The sequence below is a fragment of the Prunus mume genome, linkage group LG2 (assembly GCF_029339155.1).
Source record: "Prunus mume cultivar Tortuosa linkage group LG2, ASM2933915v1, whole genome shotgun sequence".
Taxonomy (NCBI): Eukaryota; Viridiplantae; Streptophyta; class Magnoliopsida; order Rosales; family Rosaceae; genus Prunus; species Prunus mume.
Window position 1 is genome coordinate 18,431,695 of NC_142699.1, and position 13,470 is coordinate 18,445,164.

General features: G+C 38.3%; 1 protein-coding gene across 1 annotated transcript; it reads left to right on the forward strand.

Moving 5' to 3' along the window:
* Positions 1 to 3,588: 3,588 nt before the first annotated feature.
* On the forward strand, positions 3,589 to 8,879 carry LOC103341431 (GC-rich sequence DNA-binding factor-like protein). The gene is made up of 6 exons (XM_008244944.3): positions 3,589 to 4,906; positions 5,340 to 5,507; positions 5,815 to 6,491; positions 6,691 to 6,973; positions 7,216 to 7,502; positions 8,229 to 8,879. The coding sequence occupies exons 1-6, from the start codon at positions 3,707 to 3,709 to the stop codon at positions 8,419 to 8,421; spliced, it is 2,808 nt and encodes a 935-aa protein (XP_008243166.2). The 5' UTR covers positions 3,589 to 3,706; the 3' UTR covers positions 8,422 to 8,879.
* The last annotated feature ends 4,591 nt before the right edge of the window (positions 8,880 to 13,470 follow it).

Consider the following 13,470-nt stretch of genomic DNA (forward strand, 5'->3'; position numbering starts at 1 on the left):
TATGTAATCGATCATTTTGCCCTCTGACTCAATCTTTGAAACATTGGTGTGGTCATTAATAGATGCGCAGATGTGCAATGTGCAGTGTGCATGTACAAATAAATGTGCAGATTTGTTTGTTTCCTTCCATATGTTGGAAATCATGGTAATTTAACAGTTTTATCATAGAAGAATGAAGGTTTTGAGTGCATAGAAGTCTGTGACCCGTGCAAAGTTAAACTACAAAAATTAGTTTACTAGTTGTTCTTTATCTTTTTGAAGATTCATTATTTGTTCCAAAAATTAGTTATCCCTATTAGATCACATAATGTTTGAACTAATGGTCATAAACTCAATCCTGCCTTTGCTTGCTTGGAGAAGCTCTGCTGTTTATTCTTTTTTTTTTTTTGTCAAAAAGTGTAATGGAAAGCTATCTATCATGTATTCTTTGTGATCCTTACATGAAAATGGAGGTGAAACAATGGACTTATGTCAAAAATGAAAAATAGAGGCAGTGCATAATTCATTTTTGCCTAAAACGCAATAAATTGGTGATATGTTAGTGATACAATGGCGATACAATGACGATAAAAGGGTGCTAGAAATTGTTGTTTCTGTATATTTTGGGCTTCTTCTTTTGTTTCATTTCATTTACTTAGCTTTAATAATTGGATGATTACAAGATTCATTTGTGTAAATTATTAATACAACAATTATGTATATAAAGATCAAGACGAACAACACATCGTAACACCAAACATAATGAAACCACCGAATGTAATCATCATTTTCTTCAACCCATCATGAAGCATTCGCATATTTATTCATAACTTCCTTTTTTTTTTTGTAAATAATTTGTTAGTTATTATTTTTTTAAGTAATTTCTTACAATGTCTTACGGTGCAATTATGATGCACCTGACTACCAGTTTTTTAAAGGCACGTTGTTTCTTTCTCTTCGTCGTCTTCTTTTTGAATGAAGTAAGACCTAAACTGTAAACTCATTGATGAGCCGTAGTTAATATACATACAATATAATGACAATATTAGGCCAATATACATGCACTAGAGAGGCAATATTAGGCCAATATAACCGCAATACAATAGCAATAGTATCACAATATACATGCAATCGGGTGGCAATATGCATGCAATATCTGTACAATACACATGCAATATTAGTACAATACACGTGCAATAGGACAACAATATTACATCAATCTACATACAATACACACACATCCATTACATACTACAATTTAGACATGCAAAATAAATCACCACCGAACCCTAACAATACTATCTCGAAAAGGGAAAAGGAAGGCAACACTTTGACATCGCATCACCCATCAGCGCATAAACCGAACTAGCACTCACCCTTACTACAAATCCATCAAAAGATCCATGTCTTTGGCATTCCTTCTCGCTGCATGCACGAGGCTATGATGAGCCATTCCCTCTCCACCTATATTCAGCACCTCCCAGACACTAGCTACGTCAATTTCACTCCAATTGTAGTCTGGTGAGATGACCGAAGCATAATCTCGGAATATTTCGAATCCGTTGTTGAAACATTCAACCATGTCATGGTTATATTCTTCAGATTTTGTAAATTTTTCTACAACATATTTCTTTGTCTCTTTCAATTTTAACTTGAGGGACTATAACTCTTTACTCCGACTTTTTGCTTTTAGAGTTTGGTTCACTTCTCCAGCATATGCTTTGTTCAACTTGTTGGCCAAGTTTCCCATAACTTGGCCATGAATATCACATTTGCTCTCCCACCAATCTGTTGCCTTAGACAAATAATGGAGGTCGTGCTTGACATCAGAGATTGTGTCAAGTGGATCATTGCTCTCAGCTTCACTTCCAGATGAAGTGGGATCGTGATTGGAAGTTAGAGGTAGAGATGGGAACGGCACATGTGTCCAAATATGCTTCTCCATCATTTACATCGACCACATTGTACCGGTTTTGTTCACCCATTTGAGTCAAATAATGTTCAAGAGTGAGTTCAGATTCTCCTCCTAAACACATTATTGGCAATTGGGCAGATGTGTTCAAGAAGCCCAAAATAAGAGGGGCAGAGTACACTGACACTTCATTTGTTTCAGTACCATCATCACCACCATGCATCTCCTCCACTTCACTAAAATCAATCATGTCCATAAAATCTATCCCAACATCACCTTCCACATCAGTGACATTTGTATTATTCTGAGTTACTTCATTGCTTTCAACAATAGCAGCTGAAGAACGACCCATCCGACTACTATCTGTCGTGATATACATACTATCAACTACATAATTTGTCAGTCCTTTATCTTCTATACTCACGAGTAAGGGAGCTAGTTTTGAAGGTGTTACCTCACAATTGTACTTCATAAAAAATTTGACATCGTCATCGTCCTCAATCTTTATGTGCTTCCACTCATTCGAGGCCACCAAAACTGAGAACTTTAAGTAAACCTTGTCTTCCCTGCTATTTGTAATACAATCTGACGCACACGATCTAATAGTTCAACAAATGTGATGGTCCGTGGAATTATTAAGGCTTTTGAGTCACCCTTTTTGTATTTGCACATCTTCTTTGAGGTTATCAATTTTCCATTGTAGCAAACCAGAATAACAATTGTCTTCATTTCTAACCATGACAAAACAACATTTTATTACCACAGTACAATCACGATAAACAGGTAATAAGCAGGCAATACAATAGTAATATAATAGCAATATAACCACAATATAACAGTAATATAACAACAACATAACGACAACAAAATAATAGGAACACAACAGCATGCACTACATCAAATGGAAAATCCCAAGTTTCAAGATTCACATATCCAGATTAATCTAAATGCAATTGGTAAAAACCCAGATGGATGAGCATGAAGATTCAAAAAATCTAATCGAAAGTAATTAAACCCAAAACCAATTTATCAGAAACCCAAGCAATCAAAACAAAACCAATTTTCACATAATCCCACATATATTAAGAAAATAACTATCAACCCTACCTTTTCGAGGTCCGCGATCCAGTTGAGCTTCAAGGTTGCAAGCAGCTATTCAGAAGACATACCTAAAATATGGGGTTGAGGGAGGGGTTCGTGATTCAGAACAAAGAGCGAGATAGAGTTGCGAGAGAGAGAGAGAGAGAGAGAGAGAGAGAGAGAGAGACAGAGATCTGCGCTAGAGCAAGGAGAGAGACAGAGAGCTACACTAGAGAGAGAGCAAAGAGAGAGACAGAGAGAAAACGGAGAAGAGCAAGCTGAGAGAGAAACAAATTTTTGAAAATGTGATATGTGTACAATAAGTGGACAATAAATATATATTTATAGATGATAATTGTAAAAAAAAAAAATGGAGATGGGGTGGTATTTTTACAAAAAATTATAAAATGGGTGGCATTTTCAGTTATTTCCCTAAAAACTTTACCTTCTTTGTCAAAATTTCTAATTTATTTTGTCATTGAAACCCAAAAAATTCATATGAAAGGAATACCACAGGTACTCATATTTTATTTTTGGAAAAAAGGCCAAAAAGAAGCAAAAAATATATTTTTTAGGGTCCCCTAAAATGACTAGACTAGACTTGGGTAGGAAGTAGTGAATAATAAAAGTAAGTAGCGAATCGGCGATTTCTGTTCCCAATTAATCCCAAATTCCCCTTCGTCGCTTTCCCACTCTCTTCTCCGTTCGAATACTGCGAAATCCCCAATCACCACCATGAGCAGCAGAGCCAGAAACTTCCGCCGCCGTGCCGACTACGATGACGACAAAAACGACGACCCAAACGACACCGGAACCCCTGCGACGATACCCACCGTCAAATCCTCATCAAAACCCTCTTCTTCCTCCTCCAAGCCCAAGAAGCCACACAATCAAGCCCCAAAGCTCCTCAGCTTCGTCGACGACGAAGAAAGCGCCGCAGCCCCATCTCGCTCCTCATCTTCCAAACCCGATAAGCCCTCTTCTCGTCTCGGCAAGCCCTCTTCAGCCCACAAGATGACAGCTCTCAAAGACCGTCTCGCTCATACCTCTTCTGTGTCGACTTCTCTGCCCTCCAACGTCCAACCCCAAGCTGGAACCTACACCAAAGAAGCGCTTCGTGAGCTCCAGAAGAACACGCGAACCCTAGCCAGCTCTCGACCCTCCTCCGAACCCACCATTGTTTTAAAGGGCCTTGTCAAACCCACCGGCACAATCTCCGATACGTTGAGAGAAGCCCGGGAGTTGGACTCCGACAACGACGAAGAGCAAGAGAAGGAAAGGGCTAGTTTGTTTAGGAGGGACAAGGACGACGCCGAGGCCCGATTGGCCTCGATGGGAATTGACAAGGCAAAGGGCTCATCTGGGTTGTTTCCTGATCAAGCCACCATAAATGCGATTCGGGCGAAGAGGGAACGGCTCAGAAAATCGAGGGCGGCGGCCCCGGATTTTATTTCATTGGATTCAGGGAGTAATCATGGCGCTGCTGAAGGGTTGAGCGATGAGGAGCCCGAGTTTCGAGGTCGAATCGCGATGTTTGGGGATAATATGGAGGGTTCTAAAAAGGGTGTGTTTGAGGATGTTGATGATAGGGCAGCGGATACTGTATTGAGGCAAGAAAGCATCGACCGTGATGAGGATGAAGACGAGGAAGAGAAGATTTGGGAAGAAGAGCAGTTCAGGAAAGGGTTGGGAAAAAGGATGGATGATGGTTCTAGTATAGGCGTGGTCAGCACTAGTGCTCCTGTGGTTCAGAGTGTGCCCCAACCGAAGGCTAATTACTCTGCAATGGCGGGGTATAGTTCAGTACAGAGCGTGCCTGTTGGGCCAAGTATAGGAGGGGTCATTGGAGCATCACAAGGTTCTAATGTGATGTCGATAAAGGCGCAAGCTGAGATTGCTAAGAAAGCTTTGGAGGAAAATGTGATGAAGCTTAAGGTATGAAATGCTGCTCTTCTTGTCAAAAATGATTTTTTTTTTAATTGAAATTTTTTATGTTAGTGACATTTCAAGGTCTCATGGGAATTAATAATGGAAAGAAATATTGGCTTCTACTCTCGACGTCAATTTCTGCTCACTAGTTATGTTTTTAAGCCATGTGTAGAATAAAGATTTGTCACTTTCCAACAGCTTTTTTGGGATTTGACATTAAGAACACCGGTATACCGTAGAATACATAGCTGAATATGCAAACCATACTTTTGGAAACAAAAGACTCTGCCAGTGTCGGAAACTCATTTCTGCTTGATATATCCACATTCTTGGGGGCGTTTATAGCATATGCATATGTATGACTGTCCACTACGAATATGTTTTCTGATTCATATGATTTGCTCTTTTTTATTTTTTTTTATTTTTAATGAACTCTCAGGAAAGTCATGGCAGAACCATGTTGTCACTAACTAAGACTGATGAAAATTTGTCTTCCTCACTGTTGAATGTTACTGCTCTCGAGAAGTCTCTCTCTGCTGCTGATGAGAAGTATAAGTTCACGCAAAAGCTTCGTGACTTTGTTTCTGTCTTATGTAACTTTTTGCAGGTATGCTATTTGCCAAATAACAACATTAATTATCATTCCCCCCTCTCTTCCTTCCCATTTACACATATGTATAAGTTCATAGGAAAGGTGATTATGGTTTTTAAACAGACAAGAAGAATGGAAATTGGTGGTGTATGATATACATGGGGAGTTTATATTGTTTATGTTTCTTCTTTGAATTGGTAGTGCCATTTTACTTTCAGTTTAAAAACTACTTATGTTTCTTCTTTTGTTTTCAATTTTAATCCCAGTATGGACATCATTTGTCCAGAACTAATCTTCTTTTGCTGTAATTCTTCATTTTCAGGTTAAAGCTCCTTTGATAGAAGAGCTTGAAGAGGAAATGCAGAAAATTCATGAACAACGTGCATCTGCTACTTTGGAAAGAAGAAGTGCGGATGATGATGAAATGATGGAAGTAGAAGCAGCTGTAAAAGCAGCAATGTCTGTCTTCAGTAAAGAAGGTAGCAGTGCTGAAATAATTGCAGCTGCTAAAAGTGCAGCACAAGCTGCAACTACTGCTGAGAGGGAACAAACAAATCTACCAGTGAAATTAGATGAATTTGGTAGAGATATGAACCTTCAGAAACGTAGGGATATGAAAGGGAGGTCCGAGGCTCATCAACACAGGAAAAGAAGGTACGAATCTAAGAGACTGTCATCCATGGAAGTGGACAGTACCCATCGAACAATAGAAGGGGAATCAAGCACCGATGAGAGTGACAGTGAGAGTAATGCATACCACAAACACCGCCAGTTAGTACTCGAGACTGCTGCTCAAGTTTTCAGTGATGCAGCCGAGGAATATTCCAAACTTTCATTGGTCAAAGAAAGGTTTGAAGAATGGAAGAGAGACTATGCATCCAGCTACCGTGATGCTTACATGTCATTAAGTGCTCCTGCTATATTTTCTCCATATGTAAGGCTGGAGCTTGTGAAGTGGGATCCTCTCCGTGAAAAAACTGATTTTCTAAATATGAGCTGGTACTTGTTCATAAATTTGAAGTGCAAAATATTTCACACCTTCTAGACAGACTTGCTTCTCTTGTTGGGTGTAGCCTGCTTGGTTGCTTGGTTGAGGCATTAGCCATATTACATCTGTTATAAAAGAACACTGAAGCACACACTGATGTAGTGCTGCTGCTTTGTTCCATCTTTCTAATAAGTTCTTTTCCCCGTTCAGGCATTCATTGTTAGCTGACTATAATTTACCGGAGGATGGAAGTGATTTTGCACCAGATGATGCTGATGCTAACCTTGTCCCTGATCTGGTGGAAAAGGTTGCATTACCCATTTTGCATCACCAAGTTGTTCACTGCTGGGACATTCTCAGTACACGAGAGACAAAGAATGCAGTTGCTGCCACAAGTGTGGTAACAGATTATGTTCAGCCTTCTAGTGAGGCTCTTGCAGATTTGTTGGTTGCTATTCGTACGCGTCTGGCTGATGCTGTCACTAATCTTACGGTATAACTTTTGGATTATCAAACTAAGTTTTAAGACATTTAAGCAGGCATATGGACTGTTATGTGGCTATTTCATATTTTTGCATTATGTATTTAATTTATGCAAGTAGTGTATTTATGTTTTATGCAATTGAAGTATTAATGCCATCTAACTTATGTTTTAATTATCTACCTGTCAACTCTAGATTGTAACTGAGTTGATATTGTTTCTTTTCTCTTTCTTTCATAATTTCCAATTTATAGGTCCCAACATGGAGCCCACTTGTATTGACAGCAGTGCCAAATGCGGCACGGATTGCAGCATATCGATTCGGTTTGTCTGTTCGTTTGATGAAAAACATCTGCTTGTGGAAAGAAATCCTCGCTTTTCCAGTTCTAGAGAAGCTTGCTATTGAGGAGCTCTTATGTGGCAAAGTTCTACCTCATGTTCGAAGCATTGCTGCAAATGTTCATGATGCAATTACAAGAACTGAAAGGATTGTTGCTTCTCTATCTGGGGTGTGGGCAGGCTCAAATGTCACAGGGGACCGGTAGGTATTGCTAATGACAATAGTGTTTTAATAATATTGAATTTCCTGCCATTCAAAATATCCCCTGTTGCACTTTCAACTAACACAGTAAACTTCCTTGCATGAGTTTGCTTACTAATATTAGCTGTGTGAATAGCTGTGTGAATGTTAAGGATGATGATCTGGCTCTGAAATAGTTACTTCTGTGGCCCTTGTCTGTTATGCATACTTGACTTCAACTAATGATTTTAAGGATGTGATGTTTTAAGTTTAACCCCAGTTAATCTGGTGCTTGAAATTGGTAACAGATGTAGCCTTCTCCTTTCCTTCCATTCTCCTCCTCCCCTCACCTTGTTGAAGGTCGTCCCTACATTTGCATCCAGGGTATTGCAGAGGTTGACGAAAATTGTAACACTAGTTGAGTTGAACATCACATTTATCATAGCCAACTCTATGTTCCCTTTATAACATAGCAAACTTCTTTATTTAGAAGCCTTAGAACTGTCAAATCTAATTGTATTTTGTTAGTATGTCTGGCTTAAAATGTTGTTGCATCGTAAAACCCTCCTCCCTTTCCCCCTCTCCCCACCCTTCCCTGTCAGTTCCCTTTTCTGTAGGTTTTTTGTTTTTACCTTAAGTTTTATATTCCAACCACTAGATGAGTTATATAAATTGATATTTGTTTACTATATAATGCCTTTAACTGCATGTTCAATGCTCTCTACTCATTTTCCTTACATTGTGCAGCCGTAAGTTGCAATCACTGGTGGATTATGTGCTCTCACTGGGAAGGACTCTGGAGAAGAAGTATTCGCTAGGTGTGACACAAAGTGAAACTAGTGGACTTGCCCGTAGATTGAAGAAAATGTTGGTTGACTTGAACGAGTATGACAAGGCTAGGGACATAACTAGGACCTTCAATCTTAAGGAGGCATTATGAATTGTTAGAAGCCTGAAGAGATTTCGAGAGAAGCACCCCCAAGAAAAAAAGTCAAAGGTCACGGCTACATTTTTGAGCTATCCGTCTAGAGAGGCACTTTGAGCAAACACCAGGTGCAAATCTTGGACCTAAATTTCAAGCAGGCGCTTCTCTCCCCTGTGTTATCGGTGGACATGCTATATATCAAGCCCGTATATCAAGCATAGGAGCGAGCCGTTCAAGCAGGCCCTTTTATTTGATAGTTGCCCCATTGGTAGATGTGCTTTTATAGCATGAGTTCTAGGGGTTAGGTTTCTTAACATGAAAAGAAAAGGAAAACACTAAGTTCTTATTCAATTTCGTCCCACTCATAAGGGAATTAGGATGTGAATTTTTTTAGAGAAGCAGTCTCTGAATTTTTGGGGATAAATTTCAAGTAGTTATTTCGCTTCTGCTTTTACCCTGATGGGATAGCAAAATTCGACCAAAATTTTTAGGCTGTGAAAGAGACGTTATATTTTGCCTAAAATTGAATTATAGGGCTTCTTGATTACGAGTTCTTAACACCCACTTTGTAGGTAGTATTCTGAATTTGCACGTAATGCCGGTATGAAGCTTCACCATCCATCGCTGGAAGCTAGCCGACAAAATCTCGGACAAAAGAACAGAAGTTGCTTTCAACAAAATCAAAGATTTCACGTATTATATGGCCGCAGTTATTTAGGTGGGTGGGTATGGAGGTGGTTGGGGAGAGCGGGGGCAATGTCTCAAAGATTTTACTCTCTGGCCGCAGTTATTTAGAGCACCTCCATCCCAAAAGGTAGGGTCAAGGCAAAGGCAAGACAAGGTTTGATACTATTCACGTGAATAGCGTCAGCCTATTTTTTATTCTACTCAAAGGGCAATGGCAAATACTATTCACTTTACTTTATTTTCTATTTTTTTTTATATTTAACCATTAATTTTGATAAGCTTTTTAGATAATATTTTCGATTGCCATGTGTCATTATTTATTATAAAATTCTCACTTAAAATTTCATATAACATTTTCGGATAAAATTTTTTATTTAAATTTTCGGATAAAATTTTTGGTTGCTACGTGTCTATCAAATTTCAGATAAGATTTTTGGATGAGATTCTCGATTGCCACGTGTCTTATTTCAAATAAGATTTTCGGATATTGATTAAAAAAAATTATAATCTTAGATTTCAGATAATATTTTCACCATCTAAAATTGCGTCATGTGTCCCATGTCAGATAAGATTCTCAGATATTTATTTAAATATTATAATCTCATATTTTAGATAAAATTTTCACCCTCTAAAATTGCGCCACATGTCATTTCTATCTTCTAAATCCCTCTATAAAACTACACTTTCAACTCATACCTCTCACACCATATCTTTTCTATTCTTTCATTTTTCAAATTTTACAAAACACATTATACTCTCAGTGTCTAACATGAGGAGGGTGTTGGAGAGGCAAGAGCGAGAAGATGAAGAAATCAGGCGCATACGTGCTGAAGAAGATCGTGAGGCCAATGAATAGGAGGAAGAAATGGTTGTAGTAGTGTGTATGCTCAATGAATCAAGGCAACACCATCCATCGTTGTGGCCTGAACGTGGATAGACATAGGCAGTCTTGGGGTAAGAATCTCTTGGAAGATTATTTTATCTCAAATTCGTTATATCATGTTTCTTATTTTCGAGAAAGATATAGAATGTAACCTTATTTGTTCCAAAAATCATGCATGATATTTGTAATTACGACACATACTTTGTTCAGAAGTATGATGTTGTTGGGGTTTTGGGTGATGCTATTGGGGTTTTGGGTCTTCTTCCGGAGCAAAAACTTATAACTGCTTTGCAGATACTTGCTTATGGGGCATCTGCAGAGTAGGTGGATGAGATTGCGCGTATGGGAAAATCAACTATCCTAGAGTGCTTGGTGAGATTCTGTGATGCAATAAAAAATATGTACAAAAGGGAGTACCTTAGGCAAACCTACGGCTAAGGACCTCCGAAGACTTGTACAAAAAGCTGAGGCTCGAGGTTTCCCATGAATGATTAGAAACATCGATTGCATGCACTGGCAGTGGAAGAATTGTCCAACTGTTTGACAATGAGATTATGGGAATCGAAAGGGCCAAAAAAGTATAATTCTGGACGCCGTAGCTTCATTCGACACTTGGGTTTGGCATGCCTTCTTCGGAGTTGCCGGATCTTATAATGACCTCAATGTGCTTGGTCAATCCCTGGTGTTCAACGATATATTGCGAGGTCATTCCCCACAGATCGCATACCGAATCAACAATACCGTCTACTAGGGTGCGTACTACTTGGCCGATAAAATTTATCCTAGGTGGAAGACATTTGTCAAAACAATTCCAAATCTTTAATCTGAGAAGGAAAAAAGCTTTTGGTGCCTTTCAAGAAGGTTATAGGAAAGACGTGAAAAGGTGTTTCGGTATCTTGCAAGCTCGTTGGGCAATTAAGGGTGCTGCTCGGATACTTGATGAGGAGGTGCTGCGGAACATTATGATGACTTGCATTATCCTCCATAACATGATTGTGGAGGATGAGTATGATTATAATGCTCCAGAGGTGTTCGAACCCGATTCCATGAACACGACGTTGACAAGAATTTATGAAAGGCCGATGAGACCAAATGGACAACCAGTAGAGCACAAACTGTTAATTTGGGATGGTCTATACAACAACCCCATGATTGATCGTTATCAGGAAATGCAATATGTTCATGAGAGACGTCAAGTTGACTTGATCGAGCACTTGTGGGAGATGAAAGGCAATCACAGTGGATGAAGTCAAGATTACTGCTTTGTTTGGAATTATGCTTTATTTTATGTGTGGTATGTTTGGAATTATGCTTTGTTTTGTGTGTTGTTTGCAATAAATTAAGGTTTGTTTTTAATTAAACTTTGTTTTGATGTGCAAATGTTTTTAAAAAATAGTCATATTATTTAATGCTTTCTTTATTGAATAAAAAGGAAACAATACAACAAATTAATACATATGGCGAGTCTTTCAATACTACCTAATGGTTTTGATCATTTAATCAATCTGTATTGCTAGGTCCGTAGTCATGGAAAAGTTTTCTTCTCATCACACCCCTTCGTTTTAGCTTCCAATATGACTTTGTTTCAGGAGACATATGGCTCGTATTCATGGCCATGATTTTCATCTCTCTATCCTCCATGTCTTGTTCTTGTGTCTTCTGCCTTTAAATTGCAAATGTTTCATGTCGTGCCTTGTTCGCTTATTCTCTTTTCATGTCTCTCAATTCTCAATGCGCCGTTCTTAGCTATTTGTTCTAAAAATTGTGCACATTCATTGTTCGAAGTGCTCCCTCTCTTGGCCTTTGCCGTCTTTCTCCTAATAGGTCTCAGCACACGTAGGAGTGGTGAGTCTTGATCTATTGGGGAGTCCAATGGTGAATTGTGGAGCGGCGTCTCATTCAACACAATCGGCGGACCGGTGAAAATAATTTTGAATCTCGAACAATTCTTCACAACTTCCCAACATTGTGCTTGTAGGATCTATTAAAAATAAATAATTGAAAATGCAAGAAAAAAAATGAATATGCAAGAAAATATAAACAAATTGGAAATGCAAGAAATAAATTGATTATGGAAGAAAATATAAACAAACTGGAAATGCAAGAAAAAAAAATGATTATGCAAAAAAAAAAAGGAAATGAAAGAAAAAAATTACATTAAATTGAATAAAACAGCAAATATAAATATTTTACCCGTGTGAAAGATTTTGACTGCTTCGAATGTTATCCCTTGCTTTTGCTAGGGCATCTCTCCATTTTCCTAACTATTTATTCAGAATTTTCCATCTACTAGCCAAGGTCATTTCGGTCCTAGGCGAATTTTTCATCTACTAGCCAAGGCCACTTCATCTCATTGCCCGTGATAGGGCAATGACTAACTTTCACTCAACACTCACACAACACAATATCTTCTTGAGTTGTCCACGCGCCTCTAGCTTCGACAGAAGAGCCCATTGTTTTTTGGATACAAATGGAAAGTAGTAGAAAAATGTGAGTGGAAAGTAAAAAATATTAGAATGAGTATGTATGAAGATTTGGTGTGGAAAGTAAATAAAATTGTTAGGTATTTATAGGGAAAAAATCCATAATTTTTTGGTAAAATTGCAAAAAAAAATTGAATTTTTTTGCAATTTTTTTAGCCAAAAAATCAAGGCCGTCAGATTTCGGAAAAAACCCATCGCAAGCGTCAAGGAAGAGCCAAGTGGCATTTTTGGTTGGGTTTAGTTAGGGTTGACGCGTCGCGGTGGCGGCACGCTGATGTCAGCGTCTTCGAGCTTGAGCCCAGTCCAAGAATTGCTCGTGGGCTTGCCCGGGTTGGTTTCGTTGCGTTGGAGGGATTTTGGGCTCCTGGGGGGCTTGTTGCCAGAGGTGGTCCTGGCCCTAGGCGACCAAGGCTACAGCCCGGGGCCCAAAGTTGAGAGGGGCACACAATTTTTTATTATAATTTTTATCGCCCATATGTGTATATTAAAAGAAAAAAAAAACAAGGAGTCATTCCTAATATGGTGTGGTGGCATGTCACAAATCACTTTTTGATGTTCTCAAGGAAACTTCCTTACATGGAAAACAAAGTCAAATATATATTATATAATATAATAAAAGTAAAACAAAACATTGGGAAAATAAACAAAGATAAACCAACACGTTTTCTTCTTCTTCTTTTTCAATCAAAAAGCAAAAAGGCTCTCAAATGCAAGCAAATTTTTATTTTTATTTTTTGTGATTCTCTTCTTCTCCAACACTGAGTTGGAAAACAATCCTCCACAAGACCAGACTAGTGCATTTCTTTCAAGGTTTTTATTTATTTATCAGATCTTTCAAGGTTCTTCCTTTTTTATAGATAGATATAGATGTATAAATTTTATAATACATTATACACATCTTTATTAACTTCTTTTTTCTTTATTATTTGATTCAACAAAAAAATTGGCAAATATTATTGTTCTTTACAATTGGAAGTTTCAAGTTAAAGAAAAGATGCTCCAAATTCAAGT

Excerpts from the sequence above, each read along its gene's own strand:
- LOC103341431 (XM_008244944.3), top strand. The coding sequence starts at position 3,707 with ATGAGCAGCAGAGCCAGAAACTTCCGCCGCCGTGCCGACTACGATGAC. Across the intron at positions 5,508-5,814 it reads TCTTATGTAACTTTTTGCAG|GTTAAAGCTCCTTTGATAGA; the intron begins GTATGCTATTTG and ends CTTCATTTTCAG. Across the intron at positions 6,974-7,215 it reads ATGCTGTCACTAATCTTACG|GTCCCAACATGGAGCCCACT; the intron begins GTATAACTTTTG and ends TCCAATTTATAG.